The sequence below is a fragment of the Phyllostomus hastatus genome, unplaced genomic scaffold, assembly GCF_019186645.2.
Source record: "Phyllostomus hastatus isolate PE091 unplaced genomic scaffold, TTU_PhHast_1.1 phas_scaffold_129, whole genome shotgun sequence".
Classification (NCBI taxonomy): Eukaryota; Metazoa; Chordata; class Mammalia; order Chiroptera; family Phyllostomidae; genus Phyllostomus; species Phyllostomus hastatus.
Genome location: NW_025334009.1, coordinates 27,423,651 through 27,451,340, shown reverse-complemented (window position 1 = coordinate 27,451,340; position 27,690 = coordinate 27,423,651). Strand labels below are relative to the sequence as shown.

At 40.0% G+C, this 27,690-nt stretch overlaps 2 protein-coding genes and 1 pseudogene across 9 annotated transcripts in view; 1 reads left to right on the top strand and 2 right to left on the bottom strand.

Moving 5' to 3' along the window:
- The window catches only part of HACL1 (2-hydroxyacyl-CoA lyase 1), a 32,490-nt gene extending 23,588 nt beyond the window's left edge, over positions 1-8,902 (bottom strand). The window contains exons 1-5 of one of the 2 annotated variants that reach the window (XM_045857128.1): positions 8,763-8,902; positions 8,456-8,560; positions 3,953-3,993; positions 3,258-3,338; positions 1,989-2,061 (exon numbers count right to left, since the gene is read on the bottom strand). In XM_045857128.1, the coding sequence (XP_045713084.1) occupies positions 1,989-2,061; positions 3,258-3,338; positions 3,953-3,993; positions 8,456-8,560; positions 8,763-8,852 (390 nt within the window). In that variant the 5' untranslated portion in view covers positions 8,853-8,902. The remainder of the gene's footprint in view (positions 1-1,988; positions 2,062-3,257; positions 3,339-3,952; positions 3,994-8,455; positions 8,561-8,762) is intronic. The other variant, XM_045857129.1, reaches the window with a different exon arrangement.
- BTD (biotinidase) overlaps positions 8,894-27,690 on the top strand; it is a 31,977-nt gene continuing 13,180 nt past the window's right edge. The window contains exons 1-2 of one of the 7 annotated variants that reach the window (XM_045857134.1): positions 8,909-9,009; positions 23,159-23,397. The gene's annotated coding sequence lies outside the window, so the exon portion shown is untranslated. Of the gene's footprint in view, positions 9,126-15,033; positions 15,217-23,158; positions 23,398-27,690 lie in introns of those variants that run through there. The other 6 variants (XM_045857132.1, XM_045857130.1, XM_045857135.1 and 3 more) reach the window with 6 other exon arrangements.
- Positions 18,643-23,046, bottom strand: LOC123830409 (annotated as a pseudogene).

Here is a 27,690-nt window from a genome sequence, read left to right as displayed (position 1 = left end):
AAGAAAATCACTTCAAATTCAGTTCACAGATCATATTACTCTTCAAAAGGAAGACAAAATGCTAAGTCATTACTTTCTATGATGGTCAGAGGCAAAATGGAAATAATCTATCACCTGGACTGTTTTTTTTAATTTATTTTTATTTTGTTGTATTTTTTTCCTTTACCATTTATCCCTCTACACCCTCTTCCACCTTCACCTCCCCACCTCCTCCAAAGTGGACTGTTTCTTAGAAGCCTCTGCAGAGCACAATCAAACTTCTGCATCAGTATGATTCACAAAGCAAATCCAAACAAGATTATCATTTTCATTTCTCAGACTGGCAACAATGAACAACTCAGATAATACACAGCCAGTATCACAACACAGGAAAACAGGCACTCTCTTAAACTGCTGGTACGAGTAGAAATGGGAGGGGAAGTTGACAATGTCTTATAAAAATGAAAATAAGTATATCCTTGGACCCAGAAATTCCACAGCCAGGAATACACAACTTCATGTTACGTCTAGTTACAGTAATAATCTATTCTAATATTGCTGCAGGTTTTCCTGTTACGTTTTTTGCTGGTATGCTGTTTGGGTCATGTAAATTCAGTTGTGTTAATTTTTCACTGTTTAATGTACTTTGAAATATTATACAAGAAGTGTTTCTCTCGATACTTTTTGGTACGAAATCTTTGGAACAATGGGCAATCTTAGCCCCACAAACATGAAAGAATTAAGCTGACTCCCTAACTTTCAGTCTGTTCATAGTCACGTCATTTAGTTTTATGTATTTCCATAAGAAACAGATATTTGGATCTTTCTTTTCAAACTTTTAATTTCATCTAATAAACTTCTATTATTTTCCTTTTTGGGAAAAAATATTTATAATAGACATTATCCTCTGCTTTTCTTCATCTTTTTTCAAAAGATTTTATTTATATATTTTTAGAGAGAGAAGGGAAGGAGAAAGAGAAGGAGAAAAACATTAATGTGTGGTTGCCTCTAGTAAGCCCCCCACTGAGGATCTGGCCTGCAACCCAGGCATGTGCCCTGACTGGGAATCGAACCAGTGACCCTTTGATTTGCAGGCTGGCGTTCAATCCACTGAGCCACACCAGCCAGGGCTGCTTTTCTTCATTTATAAAGTTTTTATAGTAACTTTAAATTTCCTTTTAAATAACTTATCTGCTCTATTTATTTTTCAAATACGTATATCAGTATCTTTTAAATAACTGCTGTTATTCTCTACTGTTAACTAGGTAAAATGTCAATTCCATTTCAAGAGTATAAAAATATAACATTTTCAGTAACCTATATCAAGATCTAGTGTAAATCATATACAAAATTATGTTCATATTTTGAAGTTCTCACAATGATTTCTGATATACCAACATACTTTGCCTAATGGTTTTAACGTTGTGCTATAAATGCTCAAATTTATTCATGTCTTAAGTGTTAATCATTCCCTCTCACCTATTTGCTTTCTAAAACTATTTTTTAAACTGTAGCATTTGTTGATAAATTCTTTCAAGTTTATAAAAATCTTCAAATTCTTTTCTTTAGCCTTCCAAAATAAAAATGAACTTGTCCAGAGTCTACTGATAGTCATTTTGAATAGGATTTTTTTCCTTTCAACTTTTACTTTCCCAAAGTCTGAGAGGCACAGTCCAAAACCACTTTTATTCCTGTATTGTCTTGGCTCTTTGAAGAACCTATTTTTAGAGTTTAAAACCCTGACAAAAAGGTGTATTTCTTGGAAGACAGCTCCTAAGCAGAGTCTAAGCTTTCTTAATATCCATACAGAAACTATCTTGTAGTTCAGGGATATGCCTTTAAATGATCTCAGGTAATTTTCTTTCACTCTAATTATTTATTTTGCGGACAGGACCTTTTATTTCTTCTCCATACATCTTGTTACATTTATTTATTTAAAAATTACAGCTGACATTCAATATTCTTCTCCATAAATCTGAATCTCTGGAAGAGAAGGGTAAAGTCGGTACCTGGGGGAACTCCTGGAAGGCTCCCATCGTGTCCTGGCTTGTTTCCGAGGACCCACCAATCACAATCACAGGCCTGAAATGTCCGTTTTTTAGAGAATTACAAATGAGCTCAACTTGTACGACACTCAGCAGAGTGGCCAATAAATAATAAACACTCGATAGATGTTAAAAAAGAGAGACAGAATGAGAATAACATTTTCTCTTAAAAACTACAGATTTAAAATTTAGGAAATAACCTAATGTGAGAAAACCCTTCCTCAATATCAGAAAAATCTGAAATTTATAGTAAATGTTTTTCCTCCCTGCCTTGCTCCCCTCCACCCCTTTTGGGTGCTGATGCTAAACCTCTAGTTGTGGCAATGTAAAATGAATTTTTATGCCCTTCCTACTATTCTGGGGATTAAGAGGAGAAAAAAATGTTTTCCACACTTTCCTAAGTAAGTCTTTGAAAATGACAGAATGAGAGAAATTCCTTAGCAAAAACATTCTTATCTTTCAAGAAAAAAAAAAGATATAGCAAAGCTAAGTTTACTCAAAAAATATCAGACCCATAAGTAAATAAGAAAGAGAAAGACTAGGAAGGAAGAATAAAAAGAACTATAGGGAACATAGGGCAAGAAAAAAAAGAATGTCCTTCCCACTAGAAAATGTAAACACTTTATGAATTGATGACAAAATAATCCCCTTTAACATGATCTAATTGGTAAAGTGCCAGAGACAAGGTCAAAAAGTAAGTAACTTATAAAACAAATTCAATAAATATAAAAATTTCAATTGTCTCGCTAATTATGCAAGAAAAGATGAAGAACTGAATACATTCTTGCATACTGATCTGAGATCTTTAAAAAATAATTCTTCACTTAAAGAGAACTACTAACATACATACATACATGGATATAGATATACAGGGGTGGGCAAAAGTAGGTTTTTTTTTTTGCCACTGTGACATTCTTTTGAGTTAATAAAGCTATTGTAATAATCATAACCTGCATGTCTTTTCCATATGAACAACTGTAAATCTACTTTTGTCCACCCCTGTATACGTGTACGTATTCCAAAATGTTAACAGTGTTTACCTCTAGGTAAAGGAATTACTGATAGATTTTAGTTTTTCTTCCTGATACTCTTCTTAATTTAATTTTTTACGAAGCCATTCTCTTAAATACTTGATTCCAAGTCCTCCCACTCTTGATCAGCAATTGCTCCGCTAGATAAAATCACGTGCTAACATTTTTAAGAAAATGTTTCTAGTAATAACAATCTAATTACCAGCAATTCATGTTTGCATTTGCCATACCACCCAAGGCATGCACGAGACCTGGGCCAGAAACAACAAGGCATACTCCTGGCCTAAAAGCAAAAACAATTTATTTTATTAAAAATAGGTCGGATGCAATACTTGGTTCATAACACTTAGGGTGAAACATGATAACTTTCTTGGACTTCAAAGGAAGGACAGATAGATCTTTTTTATAATTGGTAAAATACTTATTAAAATATTTTTGCATTACAAAAAAGGAGAGAAAGGTACTCTTTTCTTGCAGGTATTTCTTGCAGGTACTCCTGCAAGAAACAAGGTACCTGTCATCTTCACATTGTATCTCATTAAACTCTTCATATTTTGTTCTTATTATATTTGGCTAAATCAAGTTGACTGCATACAGAAGTAAAGTTTTAACTGCAGAGTACATTTTTGTATGAAAAAGAGAAGTGTTTACACATTTTTAAAACAAATGTAATATCAATTAATATTGGACAGAAAGAAACTCTGAAATGTAGTGTTCCACCCAATGTTTAAATTGAACTTGAATGTTTTACCCTAGATGACTTTCTAAGCTTAAAACGCCATGGAAAAGGTATCTTCCTATCATTCAGTTTGTCATTTTACATTTATAAAGTATTTTCTTAGACAATTTAGGATAGCCTTTCAAAGAAGTGGAAACAAAACATAAACTTTCCTTTACCTGCCTGTCAGGTATCCGACCGCAGAGGCAGCATAGCAAGCCTACAAAGAAAAACACTGAGACCTAAGTATGTGAGATCCTTATAGTAAGTACACATCACATACAACAATTCACTATAAAGAGATTAGAACTTAACTGTAAAGGAGGAATTGAAACACCTTCCATTTTATCAAGTAATGTTCTACTTGTTAATTTCAAATAATAGTTTAGATGTTGAATCTAATTTTTAGTTTTTAAAGAAATTTGTCCATATAATCTAGCTCATTCATAATATCCTCTTACTTATCTGCTTAAATATCTTCAAGATCAATAGGAATGTGATCTTTTTTATTCCTCATATTGGTAATTTGTGTCTTTTCTCTTTTATTCTTCTTCATCAGTCTTGCTAGGGATTTATCAAATTTATCAATCTTTTCTAAGAGCCAATTTTTGGTTCCATTGATTTTTCTCTATTGTTCATTTGTTCTCTATTTCATTTATTTCTGCTCATATATTTATTATTTTACTCCTTTACTTTGGGGTTTAATTTGGTTTTCTTTTTCTAGCTTCTTAAGAATGTAAACTTAGAGCATTGGTTTCTGAACTTCTTCACTAACAGATTCATTTGAAACTATTTCCTCTGAGAATTGCTTTAGCTATCAAGAGTTTGGTATCTCATTTGTCATTATCATTCAATTCAAAATATTTTCTATTTTCATTGTGATTTCTTCTTCAAAATATTGGTCCATAGTCTCCTTTTTAATTCCTGATATTAGTAATTTGTATCATTTCTCTTTTATTCTTGATCATTCTACCTTGAAGTTTATCGATTTTATTAAACTTTTCAAATATTTACAAAGTACCAAATGTGTTATTTGATTTTCAGAGGTCTGGGGATATTCAAGGTATCTTTCTGTTATTGAATTTTAGTTAATTTCTAAGTGCTCAAGTTATATATACCGTATATTTCCAGTACTTGGAGATTTGTTGAGATTTCCTTCATAGTTAGTTTTTACTTAAAAAAATTTTTTTAAATTATTTTATTAATTTATTTTTAGAGAGAGGGGAAGGGAGGGAGAAAGACAGGGAGAAAGAGAAGGAGAGAAACATCATGTGTGAGAGAGACATCAATCCGTTGCCTCTCACACCTCCTTCCCTGGCCCGCAACCCATGCACATGCCCCGACTGGGAACTGAACTGGCGACCTTCGGTTCGCAGGCGGGCCCTCAATCCACTGAGCCACACCAGCCAGGGCTCCTGTTAAACTGTACGGTAGCTCATAATAGGAAGAAAGGGGAGATGCTTAATTAAATACAAGATAACCTGGAAAAATCCTTCTCCTTAGTTTGGGACATAATTTTTTCGTTATTATTTCCTCTCTCTTTTTTTGAAATAGTATTAAATTGGGTATTTTCTAACCTCCATTCAGTGTTATATATGATATACTGAACTTAAATAAATCCACATTAAGGACATAAGCATAAAAATTCAAAAATAAATCACAATGAACCATAATCTAACTGGTACCACTACCACATGCCCAAGTAAGAAGCTGAAATTGCACAAAGGCTCTGTTCTTTTTCTGTGCTGCTGTTCTCCTCTCCCTTCTGCACATCAGGCCAAATTCACATAGGACAGTAATCAGGCAGCTGCTATGAAATGCAATGCATAAAATAAAATATCTGCTGCAACAAGAACACTATTTGGACACTGAGGAGCACTGCCCACTAATTAAAGCAGGGTTCGAAATCTTGCTGCGGAATGCAAAATACAAAACAACACGTAACAAAAATTATATTCTTCTGGTAATAGGTGTTAAAGTTGAAAAAGAACTGGTTTTATGATAATAAAATATCTATTTCTGTAACAAATTACCCTCATTCACAGGTGGAATAATGTTTGTAGTACTTAAGAGAACAGACTCTGGAACCAAGCTGTTTAATTCAGATGCCAGCTCCCCTGACTTCTACTGTGGAATTTCATCAAGTTACTCTGTTCCTTGGCTTCCTCATCAATAAAGTGAACATAATTCACAGCATTGCTGTGAGGATGAAATCAGCTAATACATGTAAAATAATCAGAATGGTGGCTGCAAACAATAAACTCTCAGTAACAATGAAGTTCCTAACAGTCTGACTACCTTCTGGAAAACTGGTCAATATATGTGTTGATTTCTCTAAGGATCTAATGAAAGACAAGCTACAACCAACTATACTTTTCTCTCAAGTACAACTATGCAATTGGATGTCAAGACCTTTTCTGTCTCTCAAATGGCTTCTGGACCTGTTTTTCACACTCTCTGGTTAAGCCTTCCTTTGACTGATGGAGAGTCAGATTGACTGCGGGGCATGTGCACTCGGAATGTCCTACAGGCATCTCAGACTAATTATGTCCAAATCTGAACTCATCACCTTTTCCCACCACACTGGCTCTTCTCTCTGTATTCCCTACCTGAGTCTGTGGCACCATGATATAACTCCTCGGTTAAGCAAGCCCAAACCTAGAAATCATCTCCAGAAGAGCTTGTCCTCTCCTTCCCAGCTGGTTAATGTCTACTCATCCTTCAAAATAGCTTGGGCATCACCTCCTCCAGGAAACCTCTGAAGTCTTAGGCTGAGCAGGGTACCTTTTTCTAGACTTTCACAGCACCTTGGCTATATCTCAAACATAGTATTTACCACATTATGATAAAACTATTTATGTGTGTCTGTCTCCACAGCTGGGTGATAAGCCTCTCAAGGACAGAAAGTGCCTTCATCTCCATACCCAGCATCTAACAAAGCACCTTGGACCTAAGAAGGCCCACAGCTAAGCTTATGAGGGCTGAAATAAAACTTCAAGCTGCCTTGGGATTCATAGTCTGAACTACCACCAAAATCATCTCTCTAATGTAATTATGTTATCCACCTATTTACAGAAACCTTTACAGTCTCATCCAGTGCCTACTGAAAAATGCCACACTCCTTTCCCGGCCGCTGACTCTCTACAGCCATGCCTCAGCCTACAGAGGCAGCCTGACAGGCCACCATGTCCTTAGGCTCCCTTGATGGAACAGTATGAAGACACATTGCCTTTATAGGTACTCTTCTTTGTCCTACTCATCGAGAACTGGTCACCCTTTAAATGTTCTGTCCATTATACATATACCTATTCTGAGTTACTATACTAGATACATTTTTTTCTGTGTGTCTTGCCCTCACTTTCCCAGACTGTGATCAACATTAGGATCAAAGTCTCATTGCTTCATTACATCTCCCACAGGTTATGTAAGATAGTACTTGGCATGTAACGTGTACTCAATAAACATATGCTGTATGAAGAAACTAGACATACCACCACTAGGAAAAGCAGTAAAATGTAAGTCCCATTGATAGGTCATTAGCTTCATCTTCTCACACAGATGAAAGAACAGAATGTTGTTCTGACTAAGAAAAGTAGAAGATAGAAGCAACGCAAACTCAAGACCTATTAGTTTTAAGATCTAAAAAAAAAAACCCTGATTCTCAAATTTTATAGGTAAGGAATGTCATTCAATTAATAAAAATATACTGAGCACCCACATCATGCAAAAGCCAGGCACTAAGGGGACATAACGAATGAATCACAATTCCTACTCTTCAGGAAATCACATCTGAAGGCAGAGGAAGGGCACCACTTAGGGAGATCAAAGTAGCTGTCTGGACAGGAGGAGGCAAGAGCCCGAATTCCAGGGCAACAGTGGGAGTGGAAAGCAGGAGCAGTTAGTTTGGTGGACTGGCGGAATCTGGCATTGCAGAAGTGGACTCTTGATCTTGAAAACAGCATTTCTGAGAGAGGGGAGGCTGAGTTGACAAAATGTCCCATCTTCCTTTCTCATGGTTCACATAAGCCCTTAAGAAAGGTGGCATTGTAGTGTGGTGGAACAAGCACAGAACTGGGATTTAGGACACCCAAGTTCCAATCATGGCTGTACTATCTGTGAAGGGCCACCTTGCAGAGCCACCTACTATATGAGATCTGGCCTTCACCCACTCATAGCACAGGTACTCCCAGAGTACCTATCGTGTGCACGAACCCCCTAGGGGACACAGATGTGTCAAGGAGAAAATATCATCTCCCTCTGGAAGCTAACAGACTAATAGGGAAGTCTGAGTAAACAAATAATACACAGAAATAAACATGTAACAGGTAATTACGAGAATGAAGTTCAGAGGATCCAAGTTCACCCTGGAAACTGTCCCAATTCTGACACTCTCCACTTGGCAGAGCACAACAGTGCACGGTGTTAACAGCATGGATTTAGGACCCAGAATATCCGAGTTTAAATTGACTCCACCGTAACAGTTGTCACCTCAGGCAACTTCACCCCTCTGTGTCTCACTTCTCTTATCTGTCAACTAGGATTAATAGGTCCTGTCTCATAAAATTGATGTGATTGATTCGTGTAAAGTATCTGAATAGTTGTAAGCACTGAGTGTCTGCAATGAATATCTGCCGTTATTATTAATCATTAACATGCACGGGGCTCCCAAAGACCATACTTACCGCTTGCTCATTTCGCATCCCGACGTATCTGATGCCCAGTTGCTGAGCAGCGATAGCGATTTCGGTCACTGGGAAGCCTACGACGCCAAACATGTACTTCACATCCTGGGAGGCGAAGAACGGGGGTGGGGGAGGCGTCTATGCTCCGGGCACAGCTACAAAGTTCCCCCCACCCCCGGAGCGCTAAAAGGAAAAACCTCTTGCGAACCTCCCACCCTCCCACTCCCACCGCACTCCTCATCTTCAACATATCTCGGTCCCCGCCGGCTTCCGTAGGAGCCTTTCCCTCCGCGCAGGTCAGTCATACTTGTGTTTTCAGGGCCTGAGCGATGACAGTAGCACCAGACACCTTCTCCTCGCTGTTGTAGCTGCGGTCTGCGAACTTATTTTCTGACATCTCGTACACAACACTTCAACACAACTCCCAATACGCAGCAAGCTAACACGGAACCGCCAGAATAAAAGGGCCCGGGAGACTCCTCCTCCGACTTTGAGGACTGCAATCTAGGAAGAGGCGGGGTAAACTTAGTCCACTCGCGTGAGCAAGTGAGAATGTAAATACACGCTCTCTCCAATCAGAACCTTTTCGCCCTTTAGCGCGCTCCTCCGTTTTCGGGGTCGGAGTGTCAGGAGGTGGGGCTAGCTGGAGGCTTCGGCTTCTGCCGAGCAGGTAGGAAATCAAAACTTAGCAAAAACTTCTGTTCCCAGCCATTCCGGCCCTCTAGAAGCCATGGAAGACTGACTGGGTGGAGGGTCTGAAGGGGGCGTGGTGCTGGCTGGTGCTCCTGGCCCCGCCTCGCCTTGAGTGCCGGGGCGAGGGGGTGGTGCTTCGGGCGGACTTCGCAAGGGCTGTTGGGATTGGGATCGGGGCAGGCTGGATGGCTTCCAGTATTGGGCAGTCTTTGTGTTGTGCTGCTTTCGCGTGGCATGTGTTCAAGGCTGTTGTTTACACGCATTTCAATATATTCTTCCGTAAGTTTGTGGCTTTGCCATCCGTGAAGCACAGTAATACGTGTTAGTTAAATCCGTAAGCTTATGTGAAATGAGGACACCCTAGTTCCCAAGCAGGAGATCAAGTAACTTGCCCAGAGCTCTTGGAGCGAGACTGCTTCAGATGCCCAGTGTTGCTGCAAGCGCTGAGAAGGGCGTCTTGAATCTAGTTACTTGTGACTATTGTTTTCTCTAACCCTTGCCTATAACCCACATTACTCCACTCTTGTTATAAAGTCAATAAATGTGGATTTTCATAGTTCTTAGATTCATTCTCAATCTACAACCAGCCTCTGCAGCTGATAACCTTTTAAAACACATTTTTGAGTGAAAAAGATGCTTGCAATGTGTGCTTTCTTTTTTCAAAAATATTTTATTGTTTATGCTATTGCAGTTGTCCCAATTTTTCCCACTTGCCCCCCTCAACCCAACCTGTCCCCCACTCCCATAGTCCCCATATCATTGTCCATGTCCATGGGTCATGGGTATATGTTCTTTGGCTAATGCCTTCTCCTTTTTTCAATCAGTCCCTACCTCCCTTATTCCCTCTTACAGCTGTCATTCTGTTCCATGTTTCTATGCTTCTAGTTCTATTTTGCTCATGAGTTTATTTTGCTCATTAGTTTTCACCTATAGGTGAGATCATATGATATTTGTCCTTCACCGCCTGGCTTATTCACTTAGCATAATGCTCTTCTGTTCCATCCATGCTGTTGCAAAAGGTAAGAATTCCTTCATTTTTACTGCTTAGTATTCCATTGTATAAATGTAGCAAAGTTTTTTGATTCACTCATCTACTGAATGGCATTTAGGCTGTTTCCAAATCTTGGCTATTGTAAATAGTGCTGCTGTGAACATTGAGGTGCATAAATTCCTTTGAATTGGTGTTTTGAGATTCTTAGGGCATATTCCCAGCAGTGGAATTGCTGGGTCAAAAGGCAGTTGCATTTTTAGCTTTTTGAAGAAATTCCATACTGTTTTCCATAGTGGCTGAACCAGTCTGCATTCCCACCAAAAGTGCACTAGGGTTCCCTTTTCTTTACACTTGTCAGCACTTGTTTGTTGATTTTAATGTTAGCCATTTTGGCAGGTCTGAGGTGATATCTCATGGTTTTAATTTGCATGTCTCTGATAGCTAGCGATATTGAGCATTCATTTTTTTATATGCCTATGGGTCATCCATATGTCCTCTTTGGAGAAGTGTCTGTTCAGGTCCTTCGCCCATGTTTTAATTGGATTGTCTTCTGGTGTTGAGTTGTGTAAGTTCTTCATGTATTTTGGAGACTAAACCCTTGTCCAATGTATCGTTTGCAAATATATTCTCCCATATAGTTGGTTCCCTTTTCATTTTAATAATGGTTTCTTTAGCTGTGCTGAAGCTTTTTAATTTGATGTAGTTCCCATTTATTTTTTTCTTTATTTTCCTTGCCCTTGGAGATATATCAGCAAAATATTGATATATGCAAGATGTCTGAAATTTTGCTGCCTGTGTTTTCCTTTAGGATTTTTATGGTATCACAACTTTTCTTTAAGGCTGTTATCCAGTTTGAGTTTATTCTGGTGTATGGTGTAAGATGGTGGTCTAGTTTCATTTTTTTGTAGGAACCAGTCCAGTTCTCCCAATGTTATTTTTTAAAGAAACTCTCTTAAATCCATTGTATGCTCTTGCCTCCTTTGTCAAATCTTAATTGACCATCAAGACGTGGGTTTATTTCTGGACTCTGTAATCTGTTGTGTTAATCTATGTGTCTGTTCTTATGCCAGTACCAGACTGTTTTGATTACACTGGCCTTGTAACATAGTTTGACATCAGGTATTGTGATCCCTCTAAATTTGTTCTTCTTTCTCAAGCTTGCTGAGACTGTGTGGGGCTTTTTTTGGTTCCATATACATTTTTGGAATATTTTTCTAGATCTGTGAAATAGGCCATTGGTATTTTAATAGGGATTTTACTGAATCAATAGATTGCTTGGGTAGATGGTGTTAATTCTTATTCATGAACATGGTATATGCTTCCACCTATTTGTATCTTCCTCATTTTCTTTCTTTGGTGTTCTCTAGTTTTCTGAGTACAGGTCTTTTACCTCCTTGGTTAAATTTTTTTCCTAGGTACTTTATTTTTTTTGTTGTTGCAATGGTAAATGGGATTGTTCTCTTAGTTCCTCTTTCTGATAGTTCATTCTTGGTGTATAAAGTACCTTTGCATCCCACTAATGTGCTGAATTCATTTATTAGGTTTAGTGTTTTGGTGGAGCCTATAGGGTTTTCTATGTACAGTATCATGTTGTCTGCAAATAATGACAGTTTTGCTTCCTCCTTTCCAGTTTGGATGCTTTTTATTTTTTCCTCTTGTCTGATCACTGAGGCTAGGACTTGCAGTACTGTGTTGAATAAGAATGGTGAAAGCAGACACTCTTCTCTTGTTCCGGAAGCACTTTTATTTTTTGCCCCTTGAGTATGACGGTGGCAGTAGGTTTTTCATATATGGCCTTTATTATGTTGAGGAATGCTCCCTCTATTTCCACTTTGCTGAGTGTTTTTATTATAAATGGGTGCCATACCTTATCAAATGCTTTTCCCCCGCATCTATTGATACAATCGTGTAATTTTTGTCTTTCCTTTTGTTTTTGTGATGTATTACGTCCATTGATTATATTACGTCCATTGATTTGTGAATATTGTACCATTTTTGCATCCCTGGAATAAATCCCACTTGATCATGGTATATGATCTTTTTAATGTATTGCTGGGTCCAGTTTGCTAATATTTTGTTGAAGATTTTAGCATCTATGTTCATCAGAATTATTGGCCTATAATTTTCTTTCTTTGTTGTGTCTTTACTTGGTTTTGGAATTAGGATAATACTGGCCTCATAAAAAGAATTTGGAAGTCTTCCCTCTTCTTGAATTTTTTGGAGTAGTTTGAGAAACATAGGTGTTTCTCAAACAAAGAACTAACGTTCTTTGAATGAGTGGTAAAATTCACCTGTGAAGCCATCTGGTCCAGGACTTTTGTTCTTTTTTAGGCTATGGCTTCAGGGTTGTTAAACTGTCTGCTTGGTCACAATCTCCAATCACCAGGAGTGGAACTTGAAATATCTGAGAATTTGGAGTGTTTTAAAGTAAAAAGACCAGTAATATGAGGAGGGTAAAGGGACAAGAAGAGAGAGGAGTGGGTCATGGGTAGTGAAATGAATGAAAAGCATTAGGAGCACAGGATTTCTAAACCCGGAGATCTTCAGACGGTAGCCCTGGGCCCTTCCTAAATATCTTCCTGTCTTCATTTCAAACCCTAACCCCATCCCCAAGCCAAAGAGAGTGAAATGGTTGCCTCTCTAGAAATGGAGACCTAATCTAAAGGTAGTCCTTCTTAGAGGAGATTTCTTTGAAGTCCCAGAGTTCATCTGAAAAATAAATGGGCCCTGAGCAGTGTGGCTCAACTGGTTGGGCATCATCCAGCAGATTGAAAGGTCGCTGCTCTGGTTCCTAGTCAGGGCACATGCCTGGGTTGCAGGTTTTATCCCCGGTCAGTGTGCATACCAGCGGCACCCAAGTGATGTTTCTCACATCAATGTTTCTCACCGTCTCCTTCCCTCCCTCTAACTAGTAAATAAATAAATACATAAATAAATTCTTAAAAAATAATAAATAAATGGAAATTTTGCATTCTACACCAGAATGTATTCATATTTTAATGTAAAGTGATCTCTTTTTTGAGGTAAAATAAACATATAATTAATTAAATGTACAGACCTTAAATACGAGATGGGTTTTGACAATTGTATATACCCATGTAACGACCACTCAAAATAAAAATGGCATTCTAACCTATTTATGTATCAAGTGAAACTGCCATTTCATAAAGATGCAGAACGGTCTGCGGTTTTGAACAGCCCTCGGCACAGCGTCCCCTGTCCCTGTTTGAGGTGCGGAGCATTAAAATGAAAAACGTATGGGGACCAGTCTTGGAAATTCCTGAAGTAGATGAAACAAGTTTCATCATTCAAACAAAGCTTAATTAAGCTTATTTTGTGAGACTAACTCGACCCTGGTTGTTTCCTGCTTATGCCTCTGGAAATCATTAGTGGAATTTGAAGTTTCCCGAAGTCTCCATGAGGTAACCACTGCACATCACAACGGTGCAGCCATTCACTGTGAAGAAGAGCCACCACTTTCTCACTCTTGTCGTCTCCTTTATAGTCTACCCCAGCTTTTTGGTTTCAGTGCTCCCAGTTTATAAACTCTTTCTGGTGTTTTCGCAATAAACATTTCCTAATTACTACGTTAGTGAGTCATTGGTTTAACTTCTCTTATTCTGATTTTTTTCACAGAGGTGTGGACCCCACCCCCTCCACTGTGTAGCACGGTACATATTGGTGCCGGCGTGACGGCTCTGTCCCCACTACATCAGAATCCCTTGGAAAGCTTTGTAAAAATACAGTTCCTTGGGCCCTAGCCCATGTCGTTTGAATAAGCGACTTAGGAAAAGTTAAGCACCTGCACTTTCCTTTTTTAAAACTGCTACCTTATTTTGGTTCTCAGCCCAACTTGAGAACACTAGCTCTGTGCTCATGTTGGAAGCATGACATAATAATTAAATGTATCATCACCTGTTCCCAAAGTAATACTATTCATGAACTTGGACTGTTGACTAATTCAAGACTGGTTTGACATTGGCAGCACAGACTATGCATATGACAGTCAGTTCATGAGGCCTTGTGTCCACTTCTGCGTCAAGAGAATTACTGATATCCCCTGCCTGGGTAGCTCGGTTGGTTAGAGTGTTGTCCCAATACGCCAAGGTTGTGGGTTCAGTCCCCAGCCAGGGCACATGCAAAAAGTAACCAATGAATGCATAAATAAGTAGAACAACAAATTCTTGTTTCTGTCTCTCACTCTCTCTAAAATTAATTTTAAAAAGAATTACTGACAGAAACACTCAATATGGAGTGTGGTAAAATCTGAACTACGACTTGGAATAAATCCCCTAATTTAAGATTAACTGGTTTTGTGAAAGGATCTGCCCTTTAGCAAAGAGAAAAAGTCAGTGGGACGGTTTAAATTTGCTTTCCCCTTTACACTTTTCAGTTCAGGACACAAAGTTTGTTCCACTGGGTCCGATGATTCAGCAGAAGTGAGGAGAGTCCTCACATACAGGATCAGCAGCACCAGTAGCAACTCCAATCCAAGTGTAATTACAACATTCCATTCTTTTGAAATTTGTCCAAGGCCCTTTGTGTAGACTTTGTAAGAATTAACCACATTTCTTATTACTTTTGCTGGTTTTATTTATTTTGATGGGTATTTCATTGGGATTTATTTGTTTGGCTTTGTTAATTTCTTTATTGATGGAAAAAGGTCAAAGGAGAGATAGGTTTACTTTTTTTTTTTTTTTTTTTAAGAAAAGGCTCACATAATGCAAACATACTCTCCAAAGATCAGAGCCAGTCATCAAAGAGTTTTTGTACTGATTGTTCTTTTTGTGGGTTCTGGAACTGCGATTGTGAAACAGCTATTTGGTGACATTTTCCCATTGGGTGAAAGGAAAATCCAAGCAACTGGGTAATTTAGTAAGAGTTGACAGTGTTGTGCCTGTGTTAACGGTGGAGTTAGAGCTTGGCCCTGGAGTTCAGAGCCAAAAACTCTAAGGCAAGAAGTTCATTTACAAATCACAGAGGCAGAAGGAGTGAGCCAGTTGGGCTGCCTGGACTCAGGAAGCAAGTTACAGAGGCAGAAGGAGGGCCCTTGGAGCTTAGGAGAAAGGAAGCAAAGGTACGTACCTAAGGGAAGAAAGCGGGGAAAGTCGTGGGCTTGCTCTAAGAAAGAGGGAGTGCACACTGGGTCCCTTGCCTTACGGGTTTTTAGCTGTTTTCTAAAGGCAAGGATTTTAGGGAAGATCTCAGGGGAGGATCTTAATAGAATATTGATCAGCTTTCCAGATGTGTACTTGTAGGGCAGTGGTCTCTACTGATTGGTTGGCACTAGGGTAGAGGGTTGTTAATCATTGCGTCTGGTCCTGATGTCAGCCATGGTGTCACTTTGTCTGGTTTTGGTAGTTTTCTGAGCCTGGAGGTGAAACATAGCTGAGGCCTAGTTCTTATGTTTAGTTTGACCAAAAGTTTGCCTCTGTGATCAACAGACCCCAGGCTTTGTTCCTAAGATCATTTGATGCTGAGCAGAACCCCATTGTCCTAAGGGCTTATTGCATAGGGGAGTGGTTGTGCAAGGGTTTGTATGATCATCATATGAGGCTCTTCTCCAGCCCCTTGTGCCTCCTCCAATGGGGTCTAAACTGCATGACTAGCAATGTGCCAGGGGAGGAAAGGTCACCCTGGGGGCAAGGTACTAGCCTGTAATACTTGTTTTCCCAGTTTTTTAAAAAGATTTTATTTATCTTTAGAGAGAGGGGAAGGAAGAGTGAAAGAGAGGCAGAGAAACATTCTTGTGAGAGAGAAACATTGATCAGCTGTTTCTCGTTATGCGCCCCGACCAGGGGCCAAACTCACAACCCAGACACCTACCCTGACTGGGAATTGAACCAGTGACCTTTTGCTTTGCTGGATGATGCCCAACCAACTGAGCCACACCAGTCAGGGCTGTTTTCCTAGTTCTGCTCATTGCTAGGCAGCCCTGGTGACATTCCATACCTGGTCTGCGGCTCCTGCTGTGTTCGTGCCTGTCTGCTGTGTTCGTGCCTGTCTAACTGCCTGCTCTACCGGCTGGAGAAAATATACTCTCTACAGATTTGAAAGAGGGAGCTTCCACAGGTGGTAATTCCTTAGGCCCCCAAATTATGATGGTACGTCTTAATCTCAGTAAACAAAGAAGGACAAGCCCTGGCCAGGTAACTCAGTTGGTTAGAGCATCGTCCTGATACGCAGAAGTTGTGGGTTCAGTCCTCAGTCGGGGCACGTACAGGAATCAACCAGTGAATGTATGGCTAGGTGGACCACAAATTGATGTTTCTCTCTGTCCTTCTCTCTCTCTCTCACTCCCCCCCGCCCCCGTCTTCCTTTCCTCTCTAAAATCAATACATTGAAAAATTTTAAGAGTAAAACAAAAGAAGGACACTAAAAGTTCTCGTGATTATTTAAAAGTGTAATACTAGCTAAACCTGTCAAAAATAGTCTCACAGACATTTTATCCAAATGCGAAGTGTCTGGGCCCTGCCTGGTGTGGCTCAGTGGGTTGGGCATCATCCTGCAAACCAAAAGGTCACCAATTCAGTTCCTGGTCAGGGCACATGCCTGGGTTGCAGGCCAGGCCCCCTGAGGGGGTGTGTGAGAGACAACCTATTGATCGCACATCAGTGTTTCTCTCCCTTTCTCCCTCCCTATAGATAGATAGATAGATAGATAGATAGATAGATAAAATCTTTTAAAAATTCTGAAGTGCTTAATTATCAAATAAAGAAATGAATTAGAGATTTTGTGATGCATTATAGAATGGCTAAAATAAAAGAAGAGAAAACAAAGGAAATATCTTAAATACAAACAAAAAGGAAGCAACAATAAGAATATAGGAAATCTGTGTAGAACGCTATTTTTAAAACCAACATTGAAAATGGTACACCAAGAAATGTGCTGTATGAAATATGCCAACATACACAGAGCAGGAAATAAAATAATTATAATAAAATGGTTCTTTGACTGAAACAGGTTAAATTGATTTTGTTTGCTTTCTATTAAATTTATGGACTGCAGTGCACCAAAGCTCAGAGATAGGCTTGCAAAGCCAGTGGAAAGCAGCTGGATCATCAAACCATCAGAGACAGATTTAATTCTTTTTACCAATGGACAGGAGCTGGGAGTTTTTCCCAGTTCGTGTTTAACCTAAAGAAAAGCTGGATTCCTGCCCTTGCCCTGGGCCAGCAAACCCTTCACCTTTGCTCTGCATTGGTGCCAGGGACACCCAGCACTGGCAGCACTCTGGGGACAGAAGCTGAAGGAACCATTGCTTCCCTGTTCTGGCTCTGTCTTCATCGAAAGTGGGGTTTTTTTGTTTTGTTTTTTTGTTTGATATCAGCAATCATGAAGTCACTGTTAAGGGTGTTGACCGTTTGCAAACTGCACTAGGAATTGGTGACAGCTCTCTCACCAGCGTCATGCTGTGAGGAGGGCCTGAGAGATTTATCTCAACCTGACTGAATCCCACACTTGAGGGTGGCCCGCGGGCTGGGGTGGGGTGCAGAGGCTACCATCAATGAACTGTGGTATTAGAATTTAAATGTTTGTGTTTTCATTTGTTTCTCCTGTTTTGACATTAATCTTCATTACAGACCCTTTCTTTAGCTTTTTAAATTGTACCTTATTGTTTTGTTTTGCTTTTAATCTGTTCTCTGTGTCAGCTCCAGGGCAGAATCTCTGAGTGATTTCTGGGGTAAGGAGTTGAACTGGGGTGTCACCCCAGGGGAGGGACATCTTCATGGTTCAAGCCCTTAAACTGCTTTCTGCATCATAGTCTTTAAGTTCCTCTTTGGAGTTTAGCTGTGATTTATTGTTTTATTCACTTTTTCTATATATACTTAACATTTATGACATTTTTCAGACACATGAATAGGAGCATAGATTAATACACATCCATGTACACAGCCCCTAGCTTAAGAAATCCATTATAAAACAATGGATTTCCCTGTGTACCCTGCCCTGCTTCTATCCACTTCCTTATGCCAAAGAAGTAACCACTACCTTGACTTTTGTGTTTATAATTCCCCCATTATCCACTCTGCAGGTGACAGAGACAGGACTGATTGCTGGCATTTTTTTAAGTCAATTTACCAAAATGTCCATTGTCTGAGCACCATTTATATTATAGTTTATTCTTTTGTTTTTAAATGTGCCATTCAGGAATCATTTTAGTGTTGCTCCAAGTTTAAGAATTTTATTGACAGCCCTGGTTGGTGTAGCTCAGTTGCTTGGAGTGTCATGTCATAACTAAAAGGCTTTGGGTTTGATTCCCAGCCAGGGCACAAACAGCCCAGGGCACAAACAGCCCAGGGCACAAACAGCCCAGGGCACACACCTGGGCTGTGGGCTCAACGCCCAGTCCAGGCACCAGCCCCCAGTCCAAGTGCATTCAGACGGCAGCCAATCAGTGCTTCTCTCTCTCCCCCTCTCTAACAGCAATGAAAAAAAAGTGTCCTTGGTTGAGAATAAATAAAATAATAAAGGATTTTCATTGACAGAAAAATCAACACTTTCAGAAAACCTCCCACATAAACTTGCTCAGCTTCTGAATCTTGGTTTTCGCAGACATATCAACATATTTCTCTCCAATAGGGACAGTCATTCCACCCATGTCTGACAGATCACACTTAACTTCTGATTTCAATATTTGCCTTTTACTTAGGAAGCTGTTCGGGACCATTTGTAGTTCAGAAAGAGTGGCCTCCGCTAAAGGAGGTGCAGAGGTCACCGTGCATGGGACTTCTCCACAGTGGACTCTCCCCTTGGTGGGAAAGGCAGAAGTGATGCCTGGGGTGTTGTGCAAGTGACCATTTTCAGCAAGCGAATTGATCAGATCGGATGTGAGGGGGGAAACCTCTCTTTTGTGGTTGTATCATTCAGGCTTTTCACTTTAATGGAACGCTTTACATAGGGATTCATAATTGAAGCAGTCATTTTGGGTTCCTTTTATATTCGTGCTACTCTGAACACATCCTTTTCTGCTTGTTCCGGTTTATTCTGTTTAGATGCAGCAGAATAAAGAGCAGTGGCATAGTGACCTTTGATACTCTATGCCTGAACAGGTGGCTGCACAAGATTGCCAAACAGCCTGGCCACAGGTGCGCTGAGGCGTCATCCCTGCCGGGAGAGCCTGGAAACTGCTGGGGAGGTTGTCTTCTCCCAGGTGGCTGTAGGTCAGACGTGAGCTGGAAGAGCCACCGTACAGTTTGTTCTTACCCTGGTGGTCTGTCACGTCATGTATCAAACTTCCGTGCACATGCGGTCTGGCTCTGGACTCTGTTTCTTTCCCATCCCGACACCAACCCTACACTACCTTAATTTCTGTATTTTAAAAAAGGGTTTTCTTATTTGTCTCTTTTTCGAGAGAGGGGAAAGGAGGGAGAAGGAGAGAGAGAGAAATGTTGATATGTGGTTGCCTTTCGTGCACCCCCTACCAGGGACCTGGCTGGCAACCCAGGCATATGCCCTGACCAGGAATCAAACCAGTGACCCCTTGGTTCACAGGCTGGTGCTCAATCCACTGAGCCACACCAGCTAGGGTTTAATTTCTATATTTTTAAAATCAGTTTGTATGTTGGTAGGACAAGTCCTTCCTCTTTGTTTTTTTGAAACCATCTTGTCTATTGTAAATAGTTTCCTATTGCTACTGTAACAAATGACCACAAACAATGCTTAAAAACAAGATACATTTATTATCTTACTATTAGTTCTAGAGCTCAGAAGTCTGAATAGGTCTCACTGGGATGATGTCAGGGTGATGACAGGACTGCGTTGTTTCCTGGAGGTTTTGGAAAGAACTGGTCCTTGCTCCTTCCAGCTTCTCCAGGCTTCCCACGTTCTTGACTCCACCTCAGAGTGAGCAGCGTTGGGCCGAGTCCTTCTCACGCTGCTATCCCTCCGATTCTCTGTTTTCCGCTTCCCTCCCGCACTCGTAAGGACACTGGGGATGACAGTGAGCCCACCCAGAGAGTCCAGGGCAGTCTCCCCATCGCAGTCAGCTGACTAGCAACCTTAACTCTCCTTTGCACTACAACCTAACATACTCATGGGTTCTGGGGATTAGAAGGTCAACATCTTTGAGGGGCCCTTATCCTGTCTTTTAGATCTACCCTTGGTCTTTTTCTCTTTCATACCTACTATAGAATCAGTTTACCGAGTTCCATGAAGTATTCATTGGGATTTTGGTTGGAACTACACCGAATTTATAGAGTAATTTGGAAAGAGCAACATCTTTATATTATCAAGTATATCTTGCTATAAGCATAATATATCTCTCCATTTATTTTATCCCACTTTAATATCTTTTGATAAAAATACTTTATTATGCTTGTTTCTAAATATCTTTTTAATTTATTAACATTTTGTAGTTTGGGGAAGGCAACATATTACAGTGCAATTATTTTTCATATGTTGGCCTTTCTGTCTGGTATCTTATCGAGGCAGCCATGGTAGCAACTGCTCTTTGAGTTTTGCTGTGCTGCCCAAGGACAAGAAGAAGAAAGATGCTGGAAAGTCGGCCAAGAAAGACAAAGACCCAGCGAGCAAATCTGGGGGCAAGGCTAAAAAGAAAAAGTGGTCCAAACGCAAAGTTCAGGGCAAGCTCAAAAACCTACTCTTGTTTGATAAAGCAACATATGAAAAACTCTGTAAGGAAGTTCCCAACTATAAACTTCCAGTCCCAGCTGTTGTCTCTGAGAGACTGAAGGTCTGTGGTTCCTTGGCCAGGGTAGACCTTCAGGGGCTCCTTAGTAAAGGACTTGTCAAATTAGCTTCAAAGCACAGAGCTCAAATAATTTACACTAGAAACACCAAAGGTGTTTTCTAGAAACAACAGCTGGGATGCCCCAGCTGTTGGTAAAGATGCATGAACAACAGTCCCACCAGCTGTACATTTTGAAAAACAAAACTTCATTTTAAAAAAAAACACAAAATTTTTGTATGTTGGTCTTAAGTCTAACTACTAGTTTCTTATTAATTATAGTAATTTGGTTATAGAGTCTCTTTGGGTTTCTTAGTAGATAATCATATCAAAAGTTAAAGTTTTGTTTTTTCTTTTCCTGTTCTTATATCTTTTGTATATTTTTTCTTGTCTTATTACTCTGGCTAAGACCTCCAGTACAATATAGTTAAGAGCACTAACTAATAAGTAGCATTATAGTTTCATTTAATCAGTTAATGTGGTAAATTAAGTTGATATAGTTTCTCATTAAATGATTCATATTTCTTATGATAAACCCAATTTTATTATGATAATTTTCTTCTCATACATTACTTATTTATTTTGCTATTGTTTATATTAAGGTTTTCTGCATTTTTTTAAGAGTGAGAGGCAACCGCTATATTCTTTCCTTGAACTGTCCTTATCTATCAATGTTATACTGTCTTTTAAAAATTTTTGGAACAGTTTGTATAAAATATGTATGTATAAATATGTCTGTATAAAAAGACACAGTGTGTAGCTTTTCCTTGAATGTTTGGGAGAAGTTCCCTGAAAAATTAATTGGGGTTGGTGCTTTTAGAGAGAGACTCTGATAATTTAACTCTTCTTAAGTAATTGATCTCCATTTTTCGATCTTTTTTGAGCTTAGTTCTGGTAAAATTTTATTGTCCTATAAAGTTATGTATTTCATTCACATATCCATTCAATATACATCTGTTCCAGAGCATCCATCAATCAGTTCTAAAATCTTTGTCATAATCATAGTTATGTTCCACTTTTATTTTTTCTTTATATTCATTTGTGTTGGTTGCTTTTGTCCTCACTCAATCTTGATGGAACTTTGTTTGTTTCATTGGTCTTTTCAAAGAATCAGTTTTGGACCCAAGGCGTTATGGAGTGATGACCAGTTCCAGATCTGAGCCAGGAAATGTACAAGATAAGCTTGGGGCATCTTTAACATCAGCCTCCAGAGAAGCTATAGGGTAGTGCCAAAAGGAATCAAGAGCGAGTTTGAGGAGGCTACCACTGGCCAAGGATGAGATAATTTGAGTTTCTGTAATGATAAGTGCAATGGAGAGAAACCCATCAAATATTTTTAATTCCACAAATTCATCATGATATTTTCATTTGCTCGAAAACTGACTTTAAAAAGAATGGGAGAGAATCTAGCATTCATCCTGACTTTCCTATATGAGTTGTACCACTAGAGAACCAAATAGTAGATAAAATAATGTCTCTTTATAAAAAGTATTCCAATTAATAAGTGAAAATGCAATGATAGAACACCAGCATTTCACAAGCCCAAATGAATAGATAAAGGCATCATGCATCAATGGTTTGCACTAAAATCCTGAAAAGAAAGTCAGGCATATGACTTTTGATGAAAGAACACACTACCACCCACAGTCTTGCCGGAGATGGAACCAGAGTCTGGTTCAGTCTCTGGATCCAGCTGCCAATTTTCAAGAAACACCAACTACAGAGCAAAAGTGTGAACCTCACCATGCATATGCAATAAGCAGTGTCCATTCTGTTGGAAATCTACAGTTCAGAAGGCCAGGCTTCTTTAACAGATTGATTTTACGGAAATTAAAGGATGAAAAAGGAACCTGTAGATTAAAAGAGATTTAAGTATATATCAATCTTTTTACATTGGGAAGACTAAACTATAATGTTTAGGGATACACATAGGGCAACAAAACTTTTTTTTGGAAGTGATAACTACATAAGGGTAATGGTTACTTGGCCACTTATGGGTAGGGTTGCCAGACTTAGAAAAATGAAACAGGACACCCAAGACTCCCAGTTAAATTCAAATTTCAGATAAACAATAGTTATTTAGTGTAAGTGTGTGCTAACATACTTGTTCACCCAAAATTCAAACTTAACTGGGCCCTGCACTTTATCTGACAAAATCTTGATTCTATTCAGGATGGTGATGCCTTTCCAGCCTTTCCTGTGGCTGGCGGTGGTCATGGGCCCTTTTGTGGGCCAAAGCACTTTAAGAAAAGTCGGTGGACAGGGTTTTGTGGGGATTGAACTGGGCGATTGAGTTGGCAGATACCCACGTAACTCTTCTTCTGCCCAGCATGGCACTGGAGTCGTCACTTTCGATTGCAACCACCGAGTGACCTTGAGAATGGAAGCTGCATGCCGAGGCCAGAGAGGCACAAAGAGAGAGACGGATCCTGGGTCATAAATAAGATGGTGGGGCTCCTGCCTTTGTACGGTTCTGTTACCAGAATTTCACCACTTCCTAAGAAAAGCCCTTCTTGTTCTGCTGTGTTCTGGAGCACTAAGTAGCACTGGACAGTCTGCTCCTTTAAAGTGAGTAAGAATTCCTCTGGAAACTCTCCGGGCGGTTTGAGGGTGGAGGATGGGAGGGAGTATTTGAATTTCTGCTGTTGTTGGCTTGGTTTGGTTTTATCTTTTCTCTAAAGATAAAATGCATTTTCCTAGGAAATTATCCATTTTTTCTGAATTTTCAAGTTTGGTAGCATAGAATTGAATAAGGGAATTGTTCATTATTCTTTTAATTTCTTCTTCATTTGTAGATATCATTATTGCCTTTTGTGCATGTGTTCTGTAGTTTTCTTAATTAGCTGATGATTTATCTATATATAATATTTTTTCAAAGAACAACCCCTTGGACTTATTAATTAGTTCTCTCTTTTTTCTATTTTCTAACTTATTAATTTCCACTTTTATTTTGTTTCCTTCCTGCTTTTCTGTTTATTACACTACTCTTTCCCCGGTCCCCACCACCTACCTTTGGTTAGTTTGATAACTTCTGTGTTGTCAGAGTTTATGACATTGCATTGTGTTCTAGAGACATAACCCTCATATTTTTTTTTGTATTTAAGGATCATTGTCCATTCCTTTGCCATAGTTTTCTGTTCCCCTCTTGGTGGGCAGAATTTTATCCCCTATGAGTCTTCTCGAGAAAGGCTGATGAGAGTAATATTTCCTGAGTTCTTGCATATCAAACCTCTCCTCTCTTATTTTTACACTTCAACCACAGTCTGGCACAGCATGCAATTCCTGATTCACATTTTCATTTTCAAAGGGACTCTACAGGCTTATACTAGCACTGGTGTTATCGTGGTATAGTCTGAGGACAGCCTGCATTTTTGCCCTGATAAACGCTCTTGATCTTTTTATTTGGCTTCCCAAATGATTCTTCCTTTATATTAGAAAGTCAGAAATTATACTAGGCTATGTCCTGGTATTGATATTTGGTTCCTTTCTTTCCTGAATTTTGGTGTGTCCTTTCAAACTATACACTCAAGTCCGCTTTTATTTCAGGAGAGTTTTCTTCAGTTACATCTTTAAATACTCTCCCTGTTCCATGTATTATCTATTGTTATGTAACAAATTAGCACACATTTAGCGGTTTAAAATAAGACCCATTTATTATCTCACAGTGTCTGTGGGTCAGGAGTCTGAGCATGGCTTAACTAGGTCCTTCGCCCGGGACCTCACGCATCCTCAGTGAAGAGGTCGGCTGGGCCCACAGTCTCGCCCGGCTGAGCACTTCCTGAGCCCAGCTGCTTCTAGGAGGAAGAATCTCCTTGCAGCTGTAGAACTCCTGGTGACTTGATTCTTCAAGGACAGTAGGAGGGAAAGTGTCTAGTAGAATATCTATTAACTACTCCTGTTTTATTCTTTTAAAAACTAGACACTTGATTTAAACAAATGAAAACCAGTAATAACCTGGTTCTATGGTGATATTCCGGTCCAGACCAAGATAAGCGCTGAATTCTCTAATTGACCTGGGTCCCACTTCAGATGGGGACAGGCTTTTCCCCTTAGTTTTAGCATTTAAATACTTTGCTGCTCATTTTCTCTGAAGATGGTGGAAACACTTTGAAATCTGCCCACATTCTATCAACCCTATGGGAGAGGCACCTGGGAAATAAAGGTGATGGTTTTGACTCGTGCCTTTCCTTGTTGTGAGGGAAAGATAGGAGTCAGAACATAGGTTCCACATGCCTTTCTCCTCCAGCCCAGCGGTCCTCCAAGTGTGGCCCAGCCAAGGAACATCAGCATCACCCTCACCTGGGAACTCATCCGAAAATGCACAGTCTCAAGTCTGACTCAGCAGTCCCTGCTGAGTCAGAATTTCTGGGCACGCTAATCCAGGGATCTGCAGGGACTCAATGTCACACCCACATTTGAGAACCCCTGCTCTGGTCTAACCACCTAGAATTTTCCTTGGGAGTGCCACTCTGTGAAAGATTTATTTATTTTTAGAGAGGAGGTAAAGGAGGGAGAAAGGGAGAGAAAACTCAATGTGAGAGACATTGATCGGTTGGTTGCCTCTCGTACATGTCTCGACTGGGCACTGAACCCATAACCCAGGCATGTGCCCTGACCAGGAATCGAACTGGCGACCCTTCACTTTGCAGAATGATGCCCAACCAGCAGAGCCACACCGGTGAGGGTGGGAGTGCCACTTTGAATTTTGCCGCAGCTGCCATGAAGACTCCACAGTGGTTTTTGAAGGTTTGACTGATAAATTACCCTTGTTCTTTACATGTGCCAGGAGGGCTGGGACAGAAGCCTTTTTTCTAGTCTATTCTCACCACTAACTCATCAGTCCTGGAGTATTCTCTCACCATGAAGGTAGAGTTTTACCATCTGCTTTCACTGCTTTACGTGACAGCAAGATATGATGAAATAACAGATGTCAAATGGCTTGAAAAAATAACATGTAACGTGTAAAATGCAGTGTGGCATCAGTATAAAAATGTGTCCCTGTAGATCCCTTGTCTCAGCCGGCTCTCCCCGTGCACTGTGCGGTCTGTCGAGGTGTGGAGGGGTCGCATCATCTGCACTCCAGTCACATCCGTGGAGTGCACGGCTGTAAGATGAGAAACCATAACAAATGTAAGGACCTGTGAATACAGAAGATGCAATACGTCCTAGGAGCATTGACATAAATAGCTTTCGTAAGACCTGAATCTTAGAAAATCCAATGTTTCCTGTTTCATTTTGTTTTGTTTGTTTTTTTCCCACTGTAAAAGAGATAGCTGAAGTATTCAAAATTAAGGAAAGGAGGGGAAAAGCAACCATCCATTTACTTGCTTAAGTATCTCTCCATTATGTTACTTGGGTGAATGATACTCAGTTTGTCCACAGGATGGCAGTAGCAAACCTGTAGAATCGGCCTCGGCTGGGGCTTTTTTCTCTGCACAAAATGACAAAAGAACCTTCTTTCATTAAACACCTGGGCATTTCAGGGAGAAGTTTTATTTGACTTAAATTATGAAGGTAATTTCCTATTTGAGGAAAGAAGGATGGCATGTTTAGGTTCAAGAGCCACGATCCCTTGATTGCTCATTTAGTGATCCAAGATAAATTACTCTGGCCAATGGAGCAGAAATATGCCCTAAGCAGAGACCTGGTGCAAAGTTACACTTCTGTATATCACTCTCTTTGGAAGATAAATAGAAATAGCTGGAATTGTTTAAAAGGTGAAAACACAACTTACCAGTTCAACTTGGAGGACTTGGTAACTTGTTCACTGTTCCCTGTGAGCCCAGCCTTGAATCTGACCTCACCATCAGGTGCCACTCACAAATGATTGTACTTGACATATCTCCCATTGAGACATCAAAAGTGTTGGTGGCCCTGGCTGGTGTGGCGCAGTGGATTGAGTGCTGGCCTGTGAACCAAAGGGTCGCAGGTTCAATTCCCAGTGAGGGCACAGGCCTGGGCTGTGGGCCAGGTCCCCAGTTGGGGGTGTGCGAGAGGCAAGCACACATTGATGTTTCTCTCCCTCTCTTCCTCCTTCCCCTCTGTCTAAAAGTAAATAAATAAAATCTTTAAAAAACAACATTGTGGGGCTCCTTGTTCCGGAGGCCAGTCACGGATGCGCTCACTCCCAGCATCGCCGGAGGGAGAAGCAGAAAACAAGAGGCTTTCTAGGCAATGAAAGGTCTCTTTCGGGATTTCTTTAAATTCAGGTTCTATAAATTCGATGAAGGTGGACGTTATTTCTCCTCCGTACAGGGAAGGATTTACACATGGAAATCACAGAATCCATGAGAAGAGGTTTAAAACCTTTCAGAACTTTAATTCACAGCGTTCTTCTTGGCATCCCGTCAGATACACGCAGACACACACACTCAGCGGCCTCCCGTTGGCTGACTCAGGCTTCGTCCGTCGGCTGTGACGTGCGCAGCCGCCTCTCCCCGTCCTGGGGCCGCTCTCCTCCTGACCGGGGGAGTGACAACCTCTTTTGTTCACAAGATCAGTGGGTCTATATATAAATTTGTAAATGTATATACCTGCCCCTAAAATTACCTTCTTAAGAAAACCTTAATAATAATCCTTTCATTTCGCTGCAGAAGACACTATTGTACCAGCATGGCTAGGAAGGAAACACAGCTAATTACCAAGATGAATCATTGAACAAGGTGGGGAAAAAAAGTTCCCTGGGCGTAAAAATAACCTGGTGATTGACATGTTAACCAAGTTTCCGCAAAATAGATTTCCACGTAGTTTAGACTTTGATGTCTTTTCCTCATAGAATGCAAGAGGCTTTCTGATAGGATTAGTGTCGGGGGAACATGTTATTCTTCTGAAATGAGAAACAGAGGCTTGTGTAGCGCCATA